The sequence below is a fragment of the Spinacia oleracea genome, chromosome 6 (assembly GCF_020520425.1).
Source record: "Spinacia oleracea cultivar Varoflay chromosome 6, BTI_SOV_V1, whole genome shotgun sequence".
NCBI lineage: Eukaryota > Viridiplantae > Streptophyta > Magnoliopsida > Caryophyllales > Amaranthaceae > Spinacia > Spinacia oleracea.
This window is the reverse complement of record NC_079492.1, coordinates 58,278,671-58,292,655: the sequence shown is the minus strand read 5'-3', so window position 1 is coordinate 58,292,655 and position 13,985 is coordinate 58,278,671. Positions and strand designations below refer to the sequence as shown.

The following is a 13,985-nucleotide window of genomic DNA, read 5'->3' as shown; positions in this document are numbered from 1 at the left end:
TTCTGATGCATACACTTTGTAGCGTGCCCTCCCTAGCTGCGCCCGAACCGAACAAGAACAAGTCTTTAGGACTCCAAGTGTCTTCCCTCCGTAGATAGTCCACAACACGCCTTAAGCTTGACCAACTAGAATCGCACTTACGGTTCCTAGGAATTTCGGCTAAATGGTTGCAAGTGTTTGGATGGTTTTTGCTTCAAAATCTTACCTTTGAATACTTCAATATTGTGTGTAAATTTGTGACCCTAGGCCCCTATTTATAGAGTTATGGAAAAGGACTTATAATCCTATTAGAATACTAGTTTAGTTTAATTAGAATCCTGCTAGGACTCTATTAAATAAACTTTATCTATTAGGATTAGAATTTAATCATATGTCGAATCCCGATAGCTTTAGGATTCGTATAGCACACAACCGTAGATGAGCATGAGCACGAGCACAGCCCGCGCAAGCCTTGCGTCCCACGCGAGCTGCACTTGCTCGCAGCCCATTGTCGCAGCCCACGACTGCTCCGCGCGCGCCACAGGCTTTGGCTGGGCCAGGCCTTGCGCTGGGCCTGGTCCAAGCTTGGCGTGTGGTTTGTTTCGCTTGGCTTGTTGGGCGACGGCCTGGCTTCGTGTTGGGCCTTCGTCTAGCGAGCCTCGTCCGATGCTAATTCGTACGATACGCTTCCGATTAAATTCCCGATTCCGGAATTCATTTCCTATACGAACAATATTTAATATTTCCGATTCCATAATTAATTTCCGTTTCGAACAAATATTTAATATTTCCGTTTCCGGAATTGTTTTCCAATTTCGATAATATTTCCGATTCTGACAATATTTCCGTTTCCGGCAATATTTCCGATTCCGGCAATATTTCCATTTCCAATAATATTTTCCGATACCTACCATGTTTCCGTTTCCGGCAACATCTACGACTTGGATAATATTTATATTTCCGATACGATCCATATTTCCGTTTCCGGCAATATCGTCGTTTCCGGAGTATTCATTTCTTGCTTTTGACGATCTCAGCTCCCACTGAAACCAAGATCCGTCGATTCCGAATATCCATAGATGGAGTATTTAATGCCATTAAATACACTAGTGGAAAAAACCCCTGTTGTAGCCCCCTTGTTGAGGGGGGCATACATAAGTGCGCCTCAATAGCCACTTAGTCAACGTGGGTCAAATATTTTACTAACAGGTTGGGGCGGGCTTTTGTGGTGTTCGCTTCTACAGAAGCTGTTGAAGGGGGCTTTTATTGCCCGCCTCAATAGGCAGAAGCTGTTGAAGGGGGCTTTTATTTGCCCGCCTCAATAGACCCTAGCTGTTGAAGGGGGCTTTTAATTTCCCGCCTCAATAGGCACAACATTAAATTTAAAACAATTAAAACCACCGCCAAACAGATAAGCTAGATCTCGTACGACGACAATCCCTTCACATCTCTTCCAACGCATACCTATCCTCACCGCGCGGCTCCACCACCACCATCTGAAGGCGAGTTGCCCCCGACCGTCGTCTTTCCTACCTCCGCGCGACTCGATCTGTTTCACACAATCGATCTGTCAAGCTAGGTTAGTTTCTATTCGCAATTACTTGGGTAATAATCCTTTTTTTTCTCGTGCATTTTCCACTTCATTTCATTTTTGTTTGATTTCCCTTGTTCATCGACCTGATTTCCCTTGTTCATCGACCCTTGTTCATTGCTTGTGCCCCTTTTTATTTCCTACTTTAGTTTGATGTTAGACGAGTACTGCCGGATGAAGATATTGGTGAAATTTTCCCAAGTGGGGAAGGTTTTAGGGTCCCGGTGATAAAAACCACTGAAGTGGAGTTCATTCCAGGGACAGAGGGAAGGCTGATAATACATAGACTTGTCCACGTCTTTGAGATTCATCGTGCCCAAAAATCATAACAAGTGGTTCTTGGGGTTATCAGTTACCTTAAACTTGGGAAGATTAGACGAATTGAACTTTTATGGTAGTTTGAGGATCGAGCGAGAAGTATTTGCTTCCCATAGCCTGCTAAAGGACCATTTTCTCGTTCTTCATTTCATTATCGAGCTCATTTTGGACTTGAGTAGCTTCTAGATTTTGATTTTCAATGCGGAGTTGCTCCATAGCGATAGCCATTTGTTTGAGCTGTGCATGGAGATCTTCGAGCGACATGTTGTTGGTTGGTGCAAGAGAGAACTTAGGTTGAAAGATTGGATACCCTAGAAAAGGAGAATGACGCGTGGAGACAAGAGTTACTATTTCTGCAATCGGACTAGCAATTAGGGTGGAAGACTCAAGACGCGTTAATCTTGGACCTTCAACCCGACGCCAAGCAGCGGAACTGACCCTATGTAGAAGACATCTATTTCAGGATAACGGATTTTACTCTGGACAAAATTTTGGTCTAGATTCGAAATGATTCTTGTAAAAGCGATTTTCGAAAACTTAGCTTAGGTGAACGTCGAAATTATTTCAGCCTGAATGGTGCTATGCCAAACATAAGTGTTATTAGAGGAACAATAACTAGTTTAGAATCCACTTTTTTAAGTCACAAATATTTAGAAGTTATTTACAGGAACTGAACCAGGAGGCGCCAACAAATTTCTAGCGGTGGGATGAGCAGCGCCAGAATTTTCTAGCGCATGGTTGTTGTGCGCTGGTAATTTCATGCGCTTGCAAGTCCTTTTGTGGCTTGTTCGTGCATTTGGTTTTTTCGTCAGTCAAACTTTCTTGTAGATTTAATTTTACTAATCTAAGCCCTTTGTTTTACCATCTGTGCCATCAAATTAGCACTTACGAATCATCACTTGAATGGACACCTATGAAGCTAGGTGTCCATGCAAGTGATGCATTTAAAAAAAACAGAAAGTATTATCGAGAATCCAAATATCGAAATGTTCTCTTCATATGGTTTGCATGCAAATATTATCCAGTCTAGTATATCAGGGAGCTGAAACATCGAACAATATGCATGAGCAAATCTAAAAGAAATCTTGAAACAAAACGATGTTAAAATTATTAAGTGTCATTAATTTCCGTGGATAAAAAGGTATCAAAAAATTATAAGCTTTATGTCGTATTTATTTCTACGTAAAGTTTCTGAAATTTCCGGCACAAACTTAAATACATTCTACTTGTTCATTTATTGAGTAATTGATTTGAAGTACAAGTATATGTTTATTTATCTCCACGTGGAGTCGTCAGTCGACAATAGATTTCATATAATATCATAACTATTTACAAATTATAACTCTCTTGCGATTTTTTTTTACCCTACAAATATCAACATTCCGTATGTCAAAAAAAAAATTAGCTACATTAAAAAATCGGAATTGCTTAATTGTGACTTGCAACAAATTAAAATGAAAGTTTTTATTATGCACTCCTTTTAAAATACAACTCAATTATTTCTAGTCCGCGGTCCGTAGATCTAGTAAATGTTAAGTATTGATAACACAATCAGAAGTTACAAAGTTTTCCAATCCAACCACAAACTGTGAAAATAAAAAGCGAAGGAAATCACACAAAGCACACGTCATTCACAAAAAAAACAAATAAAAGAACATCGAATTAAAAGTTACGTAGGCCATATCCATTTTCATGGGTTGATGAGGTGTATGAAAAATGGCAATTGTGTTGACTTCACACTTAAAAGCAGTTGTATGTATCACCACCCATCGAAACACATGAAAGACCGGAATCTTCACAACATTCGTAAAGGCCAGGATAACATTCATGATTTGGGTGGTCTTCACATTTTTCTTTGCATTTAAATACTCCGGGTGTAACTTGAAGACATGTAAGTCCATCACAACACTCGTATTGTTAAGTTTCAACTTAATCTTGTGATGTCTTTCATTCATCATGTACAATTCCTTTTATATACAAATACAAAGAGAGTTACAATTTCCCAAAGACAATGAAACTACCATACTAATACCTCCTAATTAAGTAGGTAACTTCTTTAATAAAACCACCTAGTTGAGTATAAGAAACTCACCATATAACTCCCCTAATAACTTATAATTAATCAAGGATCATAAACTTCTCAATACCCCCCTTCAAGTTGGAGAGTGTGGATCTCGAACACCCAACTTGCGCAATAAAAACTCGAACTATGTTTTTCCCAAGGCTTTTGTAAAATTGTCTGCAAGTTGTATCTTTGTTGGGACATATGAAGGTGCAATAAGTCCGTCTGTAATCGCATCTCTCACAAAATGACAATCAGCCTCAATGTGTTTAGTCCGTTCGTGAAAAACGGGATTCTGAGCAATATACAATGCCGACTGACTATCACAATAAAGTCTCATTCCTTTCTGATGTTTTACACCTAAGTCTCTAAGTAACTGTTTTAGCCACTTTAACTCACATGTAACGGCTGCCATTGAACGATACTCTGCCTCTGCAGAAGAACGAGAAACACTAGGTTGTTTCTTAGTCTTCCAAGACACGGGAGAAAACCCAAGCAATACGAACCATCCACTTAAGGATCTCCGAGTGAGAGGACAACTTGCCCAATCAGAATCACACCATCCTTCCAAGCTTAAGTCACTGTCCGACCTCAATAAAATCCCTTGACCTGGATTCTTTTTCAAATATCGTACTACCCTTAGGGCTGCTTCCCAATGTTCTTCTCTAGGTTGTTGCATAAACTGTGACAAAATGTGTACGGAGTATGCGAGATCAGGACTTGTAACACTCAAGTAAATAAGCCTCCCAATGAGTCGCCTATACTGCTCCACATCCTCATATAAATTTCCATTGGCCAATGTTAGCTTATGATGTTGTTCCATGGGAAACTCTGCTGGTTTAGCTCCCAACAACCCGGTTTCAGAGATGATATCCAATGCATACTTTCACTGACACATAAAAATCCCTTGAGTACTAGGAGCTATTTCTAGCCCTAAGAAATACTTCAACATTCCTAAGTCCTTCATCTTGAAACATCTCCCCAAATAAGCTTTAAAAGCAGACAAGGAAATTTTATCGTTCCCTGCAATAATCATATCATCAACATATATAAGGACATTAACTTGAATATTTCCCCTTGTCAATGTGAACAATGAATAATCTGAATAGGACTGCACAAATTCATATTTCTTCAACGCCGTTGCTAATTTTGTGGCAAAACACCGGGGAGCTTGTTTCAAGCCGTACAACGATTTTTTCATCCTACACACAATGTTTGACTTTTTATTAGCAAAACCTGGAGGGATTTTCATGTATACTACCTCTTCCAAATCTCCATGTAAGAAGGCATTGTGAACATCCATCTAATGTACTTCCCAATTCTTAATTGATGCTATTGCTAAGAATGTTCGTACATACACCATTTTCGCCACAGGAGCAAAAGTCTCGTTGTAGTCTATTCCTTCAACCTGATGGTTTCCAAAAATCACCAATCTCGCTTTCAATCTCTCTAGATTCCCATCTTCATCGCGTTTCTCTGTATAGACCCACTTGCTTCCAAGTGCCTTTTTTCTGGGAGGAAGCTCTTGTAACACCCAAGTTTTCTGATCTTCTAGTGCTCGTATTTCTTCTCCCATAGCATTTCTCCATCCTCTTGATTTCATTGCCTCCTTAAAGGTTTTAGGAGGATCACCTACATTTAGGACAGCTATATATTTCTTATGACTGTCAGAAAAACGTTCACAGTTTACAAAGTGTGTAATGGGATAAGGAGTACCTGAGGAAGTCGACGTAGAGGGTGAACAATTGGAAGGACTTTTCTTTTTCACTATAGTATGCGTCACATACTCACGGTAACGAGAGTTGGGAAACTTTTTCCTCATTCCCCTCCCCATTTTAGTCACCCCTTCCACTACCGAAACTCCACCATCAACCACATCTTCCACATTTTCTACATCTTCTACATTTTCCTCTTCAGTCAACCCCTCCTCACGTTGCTCCAGTGTTGTTGGTGTTGTAGTTGGTGCCTCAAAAACCCCCTGCCTGAACCCAACACCAGTCCCACTATTTTCTCCAAAAAACACCTCCTCAAAATCATCCTCATTAACCCCATTAACCCCATTCCCAATTCTAGTAGACTCAATTGTAGTATCATGAAATTCTGACAAGGGAAATACATGTTCAAAAAATTCACATCTCTAGAAACAAAAACCTCTTTTGTTTCTAAATCATACAGTCTCCATCCTTTCTTAGCAAAAGGATACCCAATAATCACGCATTGCGGCTACGACTAGCGAATTTATCACCTCTATGTTTCTTATTATGAGCATAACATAAGCATCCAATCACCTTAACATCATCCATGTCAGGGGCTTTACCAAACAAACATTCATACGGGGTCTTATAATTAAGTATGGCAGAAGGAGTTCTATTAATCAAGTGACATGCCGCCAAAATACAATCCCCCCAAAATTTTAATGGTAAATGACCTTGGAACCTTATGGCACGTGCAACATTTAAAATATGTTTATGTTTGCGTTCCACTCTTCCATTTTGTTGAGGAGTCCCAACACAAGAAGTCTCAAATATAATGCCGTTCGAAAAAAAAATACTCTTTTAAGCACTTAAATTCTGTGCCATTGTCACTTCTCACCCTTTTTATTTTCTGACCAAATTGCCTCTCAACCAATGCCACAAAATTAAGAAACATAACCTCAACTTCCAGTTTATTATAAAGTAAATAAACCCAAACGGATCTCGAAAAATCGTGTACAATTGTCAAGAAATAGGACGCCCCACAAGATGAACGCGTCCTATAGGGTCCCCACAAATCACAGTGAACAAGTTCAAAACTTTTACTAGCTCTACTACTACTAATGGGAAAACTCTTACGAGGTTGTTGTGCACGAAAACAAACATCACAACCATCTTTATTCTTGCTATTAAATTGACTCACATATGGAAGTTTCCTAAGTACTTTCTCCGATGAATGCCCTAAACGCTTATGCCATACCTCCATTGACGAATCACTATCAACTGCTAGAACCTTCACTTGAGGGACACCCCGGAAAAAGAAAAGTCCATCCTTTCGCTCAGCCACTCCAATCAACATCCTCGTCTCGCGGTCCTGTATGACACACAATGTATTAGTAATTTGAACGTTATATTTAGCTGCATCTAATAGTTGTGTTACAGAAATCAAATTGCAATTTAATTTCGGCACAAATAACACATTCTCAAGTTTCATATTTCCGGGTAACATAACACTGCCTGTATGTGTCGCTTCTGTTGTATGCCCATCTGGAAGTCCTACTGGACAATTGCTTATTTTCTTCACATCAAACAAGTTTTTGAAAGTTCCTGTTACATGGTGAGTTGCCCCTATATCTACAATCCACAAACACTCACCATTCAAACGATCACGAGGCTTAGGTAAGTTGAGAAGGTCCAATAGATTTTGCCATTGAGCTGGGGTTATGCCCGCTAAGCCTGCTGTCTCCGGAGAGCTTGGTTGTGCCTGTGAAGTACTCATCTGCCCCGAACCCGATGTAGTTTTGTTGGCACGAACAGAAGACTCACCCTTCCATGCATTACTCCCAACCGTTCCTCCACCACGTCCTCTTCCAGTAGAAGCTCCACCTCGGCCCCCACCACGGCCAGAAGCTGGTCCACCGCGACCATACCCCCTCCCACCTATAGGTCTATCTCCCCACCATTCCGGGAAGCCATGAATTTGGAAACATGTACCCTGGTCATGACCTTCACGGTTGCAATGGGTACAAAACTTGTCAGAATTATCAACATGCTTAGATTTACCTCGTGTATCGGATTGAACCTTAAAAGTCATAATGTTGTCACGATCATCTTTTTCTAATGTCGAGCTTCCACCGCGCAACCTTTCTTCTTGAATCAAGCTTTGATAAGCACGATTTAGTGATCGAAGTGGTTCTTGAGACAAAAGATTTGACCTTGAAGACCCATATGCACCATCAAGTCCAATTAAAAACCAATGCAATCGGTCTTCTTCCACCATTTGTGTGTATTGAGCACCAAGGCCACACGTGTAGTTGCTACAACCTCCACACGTGCATGCCGGAACAACCACATAGGTAGTTAAGTCATCCCATATTTTGCTTAAACGAGCAAAATACATCGCCACAGACTCTGTTTTCCCTTGCTTACAGTCAGCCAATGAAGATTTGAGTTGACAAATCCGAGTCCCATTCACCACACAATATCTCTCCTTCAAAACCTTCCATAATTCACTTGCATCGATCTTCATAATAAGATAAAGTCGAACGTAGAGTTGGTTCGACAGTGTTTGATAGCCAAGCTACCAAAATAGAGTGCACTGTGTTCCAATCTTCTAATTTCTCCTCTTCTGTAGGTTTTGGGACAGTCCCTTCCAAAAACCCAAACTTACGCTTTGCCTTCAACGCAGTTCGTATAGCTCTCGCCCATTCATCATAATTATCTCCGCGTAATTGGACTGGTGTGATTATGTTTCCTGGGTTATCATTTGAACCCATAAAAAATACATCAATCTTCTTGGTTTTTTCTTCACCGTCTCCTGCCATCTCTCAGGAATTGTGATTCTTGTTTTTCTTTCTTTCTTTCTTTCTTTTTTTTTTTTTTTTTTTTTGTGTGTAAAAAATAATTTCTCTAAGGTCGTAACCTTACGCTCTTGATACCATGTTAAGTTTCAACTTAATCTTGTGTTGTCTTTCATTCATCATGTACAATTCCTTTTATATACAAATACAAAGAGAGTTACAATTTCCCAAAGACAATGAATCTACCATACTAATACCTCCTAATTAAGTAGGTAACTTCTTTAATAAAACCACCTAGTTAAGTATAAGAAACTCACCATATAACTCCCCTAATAACTTATAATTAATCAAGGATCATAAACATCTCAATACGTATGTTGGTGCTAAAGGATCACATGGAGCGTCATAGACGTTGCAACACCTTTTTAATGAGCCATCGGTAAATCCACAAACACATGGTGAAGGACACGTAGGTGGACACACTGCACCTGAACACCCCACTTCCACTTTCATCGCAAGGATTTGCAGCAACACTAAGAAGAAAAAATTAAAAATGAAAGACCAAAGTTTCTATTATTATTATCATACTAGATCAGGTATGGTTTAATGCAAAGTTACTACTAAAATAAGTTATTTCAATAGTAACCAAGTAATAGACTTATGATATTAGGAAAACTTGGAATTAAAAAGGATATAAGAAAAAAATACAAATTAAAATTTGTGTATAATAACATATTCAAATGAACTAAATTTGCATATTACAGTATGAAGTTAAGGACTATAGTTGTGTACTTGTAGACCGGTCTAATAAAGTTAACAAAACCCGAAATGACTGACCCAAGATTGATTTTCGAAAATAGCAGAACATAAATGAGAGTCAAATGCATCATAGTTTGAATTGAGTATAATTTTTTTAAATGGACTTCTAATATTAATTAGTCTGTTTACCATGTATTATTGTTTTAATTAACATTCGTACTTACCATTTATTATATTAACATTAGAAATGGACTAACATTAGAAGTCTATTCATCAATATTATTTAAATTTATTATCAGATTAAAAAGTTATAATAATACATAAATAAAAGCATACCATAAAGGAAAAAATAATATTGATTCAACTTTCCTCCAATAATAATAAACATTATGCTCGTTGACAATAATAATAATAATAATAATATAATTTGGACTAGTTATGTTATGAAATTTATAAATCAATTTATATACAGTTATGTTACTGATAATTAATATTTTAAATAATGTTAGATAATTAAAACGCTTGTTGAGGCTTAAATTAAGATAAAATGTCCATATTGACTTAGCTTGGTATTTCATTTTAATTTAATTTTTAGCCTATTTAGCTTGAAAATTATTAGGTACACCCAGGTGCACCGTGTACCCAAGGGTATTTTAATGTCCATTTCTGGTCTCTCTCACGTTTTTTCCTCACATGAAGTGGAAAATGTGAGAGGGTGCACGGTGCACCCGAGTACGCCTAATATGTTATATATTTAGCTAGCTGTATATACACTTATCGAAATGATTGTATTAATTGGTTTTTGTATGACTACATGGGTGTTAGTTGATTTTTACAAAAGTAATATTTTCTTGGTAACACGTGATCATTTATTTATGTATCAATTTATTGTTTAAGATCAAATTTCCGTAGCTATATTTTGATGTTACTCCCCCGTCCCGTCTATTTTTTTCGTATTCCATTTAGGCACCTGTTTTTAGTTTATTGACTCTAGAATTTAATAATTTATTTAAAAATGATGATTATAGAGAAATGATGTACTCCATAATATTTAATACCTCCATATTAACTTCAAAAATTAACTACCTTGTTATGCTAAGATGTCCATGTATAGTATATAATTGTACCTTGCGAATGATACAACCCTAAATTCCAATTTAATATTAGAAACGTATCGAATATAATTATGATTGATATTTATCAAGCAGTAAAAATAAAATTATATTTCCAACATTTTTCAGATTTTCACATATAACATAATATTTTTTTTTCATATGGAATAAATAAACGGTCGACAAAGTGTTCTTTATCTTATTATGTAATTTATATTATTTGTTGTGGTTGTAATAATTAATGTAACGTACCCTTTTCATCAAAAGAAAAAAAACATTGTAACGTACACCATTATCTTCTTTATTTTTTTGGGTGGGGAGGGGGGTTTTGGATGTTTTTTTTATCCTAGTTTAATTTCTTAATACTTTGTATATGTTGTGGTTTAATCATTTGTCTGATGTTTTTTATTGAAAAAAAAAACATTATATTGTTAGTTAACTGTACAATAATAAATTATGAATTTTGTAACCTTTAAATTTTTCCCGTTTATTTTAGCAGTTTGAATAATAGTTTGACAATAGTCAATCATTATGTTTTTGTTATTTAAATTTCCTTTTTGAAAATATTTTTTTTATTTAGCGCGCAATAGTGACTTAAATAGTGCACCAAGTAATTATAGTGCGAGAATTATTTCCTTAAATAACCGACGCATGAGACTTTTCCGAATTCAATTAATTTCATTGAATTTTTAATTTCCTTAACTTTCTTGAATAAGAAGCATGAGAGTTGAAGATTAGGGTTTTGGAGCCCTCACCTTTCCACCATTCTTCTTTAATAATATAGATTGCCTCTGTCAAGAGGTTTATGGCTGCTGTGTGGAATACTGTGGCACAACCACAGGTCTTCTACCATGATGAGGGGTATTTCATCCTTAAGTTTCCTAATGTTGAGGATAAAAACACTATAGTTTCTGGTGGACCCTATACCTTCTATGGTAAACCTATCATCATTAAGCCTTGGGTAGCAAATTTCAATTTCTATGAAGAAGTTCTTAAGGTTATTCCACTGTGGGTGAAATTTCCTAATCTTCCCCTCAACTGTTGGGGTAGTGACTCTCTTAGCAGGATTAGCAGCTTGTTGGGAGTTCCTTTATTTGCAGATGGATGCACAACAAGACAAGAAAGGGTCTCATTTTCTAGGGTCCTGATTGAAATGGATGTCACGAATCCACTGCCTGATCATGTTTGGATAGAGGATGCTAATGGGAAAGCTTTTAAACAACCAGTGTCATATGATTGGAAGCCACAATTCTGTAAGACTTGCAATGTAGTGGGGCATGACTGTGATAAAATACAGAAGGCTCAGCCTGCTAAGCCAGCTATAAAGAAAGTTTGGGTGCCAAAGAAGGTGCAACAAGTCGAGCAACCACAAGCTGTAAATACCAGTGCACAAACACCACCTCACACTCAAGTAGTTCCACAAGCCAGTGAAAATGTTGACTGGCAGATTGTAACCAGAAGGACCAAGGGTCCTTCTAGAACGAGAAACATGAGTCCTAATAATCCATTCACAGTTCTTTCAGGTGACTTGGGGTTCAAGGAAATAACTGATGGGGATATGGCAGGAGCTGGGGGTGACCACACTGTTCTTCAAGAATCTAATCATGAAGAAGGTTAGTCTTTGTACCTGGAATGTTAGAGGCCTTAATGATCATGCTAAGATTGTTGAGGTTAAGCAACTATTAAATAAAAATAATATTCATGTTATAGCTTTGATTGAAACTAGAGTTAAACAAGCAAAGTTCAAGCAACTTTCTAGCAAGTTTGGTAGATATTGGAACTGGGGAGAGAATTATAAAGATAACCCTAGAGGCAGGATTTGGCTAGGTTGGCAACACCTTGAGGTGGATTTGTCTATTCTAACCTGTCATGAGCAGTTTATCCATTATGTGATTAGAGATAGGTCTGGGAGTGTTTACTTGTATTTCACTGCAGTTTATGGGCTACATACCATTGAGGCCAGAAGAAGTTTGTGGACATCTTTGTTGCAGATTCAAGCCAGTGTGGGGTCATACCCATGGCTCTTGTCAGGTGACTTTAACACCATCTTGGCTGATGGTGATAGAATAAATGGAGGTCCTGTGACTTTAACAATATTGCTATTTCAGCTGGACTTTGTGCTTTGCAGAGTGTTGGTGGCTATTTTTCATGGCATAAAGGGGCTGGTGTGGGGAAAGTAGCAAGTAGAAATGCCTGGTGCCTGGGTAATCCTGCCTGGGTGATGAAATTCAGTGGAGTGCCTGTGTAGTATCTAAACTTTTCTATCTCTGATCATGTGCCTCTAATGGTAACTTCTTTGCCTGATGTACCTGATGGGGGTAAACCATTTAGATTCTTGAATTTCCTTGTTGATCATACACAGTTTGAGCCTTTGGTGAAAGCAGTTTGGGATTCTCCTGGTACAGGATCATGCATTTTCCAACTTTGGTGTAAGCTGAAACGAGTGAAGTGTAAATTGAAGAGTCTTCATAGGGAGGACTTCGCTGGTATTTCTGAGAAGATTGACAAAGCTAGATCGTTGCTGGCATTTGTACAACAAGACTTGGTTACTTCTCCTACTCCTGAGTTGCATCTGCAAGAAGCTGATTGTATAGCTGAGTTGAGGAAATGGCTCAAGGTAGATGAGATTGCTTTAAGGCAAAAGTCCAGAATTCAGTGGTTGCAGGTGGGGGACTCTAATCACCACTATTTCTTCTCCTCTCTGAAAGAAAGAAATAGAATAAATAGGATTTCAATTCTCTATGATGCTAGTGGCAACAAGTTAGTTGATGCTGAGGCTATTTAGAAGGAAGTCATCTCTTTCTATAATGCCCTATTTGGTTCTTCTGCTCATTCTCTTCCTTCTGTCCACTTGCCTACTTTGAGGAAGGGGTCAACCCTTAGTGTCTCTGCTAAGAATTGGCTGATTAGGCAGGTTACTAATGATGAAATTGATCAAGCCCTGAAATCTATTGGAGATGATAAAGCTCCTGGTCTGGATGGACTTAATGCTATATTCTTTAAGAAATCCTGGCATACTATCAAGGAGGATGTTTACAAAGCAGTTAAAGAGTTGTTCCTGACTAACAAAATGTTACCTCAGTTCAATACTACATCCATCACTCTTGTTCCAAAAGTTCCTAATCCTACCTTGGTTAAAGACTTCAAACCCATTATTGTTTTAATGTGGTCTATAAACTGGTTTCTAAAGTGCTAACTACTAGAATGCAAGCTGTGATTAGTGAAGTTGTGAATGAAGCCCAATCAGGTTTTATACCTGGTAGGCAGATTGCAGATAATATTTTGCTTGCTACTGGGTTGATCAAAGGCTACACCAGGACTCATGTTTCCCCTAGATGTCTGCTGAAAGTTGATTTAAGAAAGGCATATGACTCCATTGAATGACCCTTCTTGAAAGATGTAATGATTGGGCTTGGCTTTCCTGAATGCTTTGTTGGGTGGGTAATGGCTTGCATCACTACTGTCTCCTACAGTATTTTGATTAATGGATCCCCAACTCTCCCTTTCAAAGCTAGAAAAGGCTTGAGGCAAGGTGACCCAATGTCACCTTTTCTGCTTGCTTTAGGTATGGAATATCTCACCAGGCACCTTCAGCAACTTCAATCTCTTCCTGATTTTAATTTTCATCCAAAATGTGAGAAGCTTGCTATCACACACCTGATGTTTGCAGAT

General features: G+C 38.1%; 1 protein-coding gene across 1 annotated transcript; it reads left to right on the top strand.

Annotated features, from left to right (window-relative positions):
• Positions 1-11,118: 11,118 nt before the first annotated feature.
• On the top strand, positions 11,119-13,697 carry LOC110800715 (uncharacterized). Its single transcript, XM_056832239.1, has 5 exons — positions 11,119-11,926; positions 12,024-12,478; positions 12,562-12,978; positions 13,099-13,493; positions 13,577-13,697. The coding sequence occupies exons 1-5, from the start codon at positions 11,119-11,121 to the stop codon at positions 13,695-13,697; spliced, it is 2,196 nt and encodes a 731-aa protein (XP_056688217.1).
• Positions 13,698-13,985: the final 288 nt, after the last annotated feature.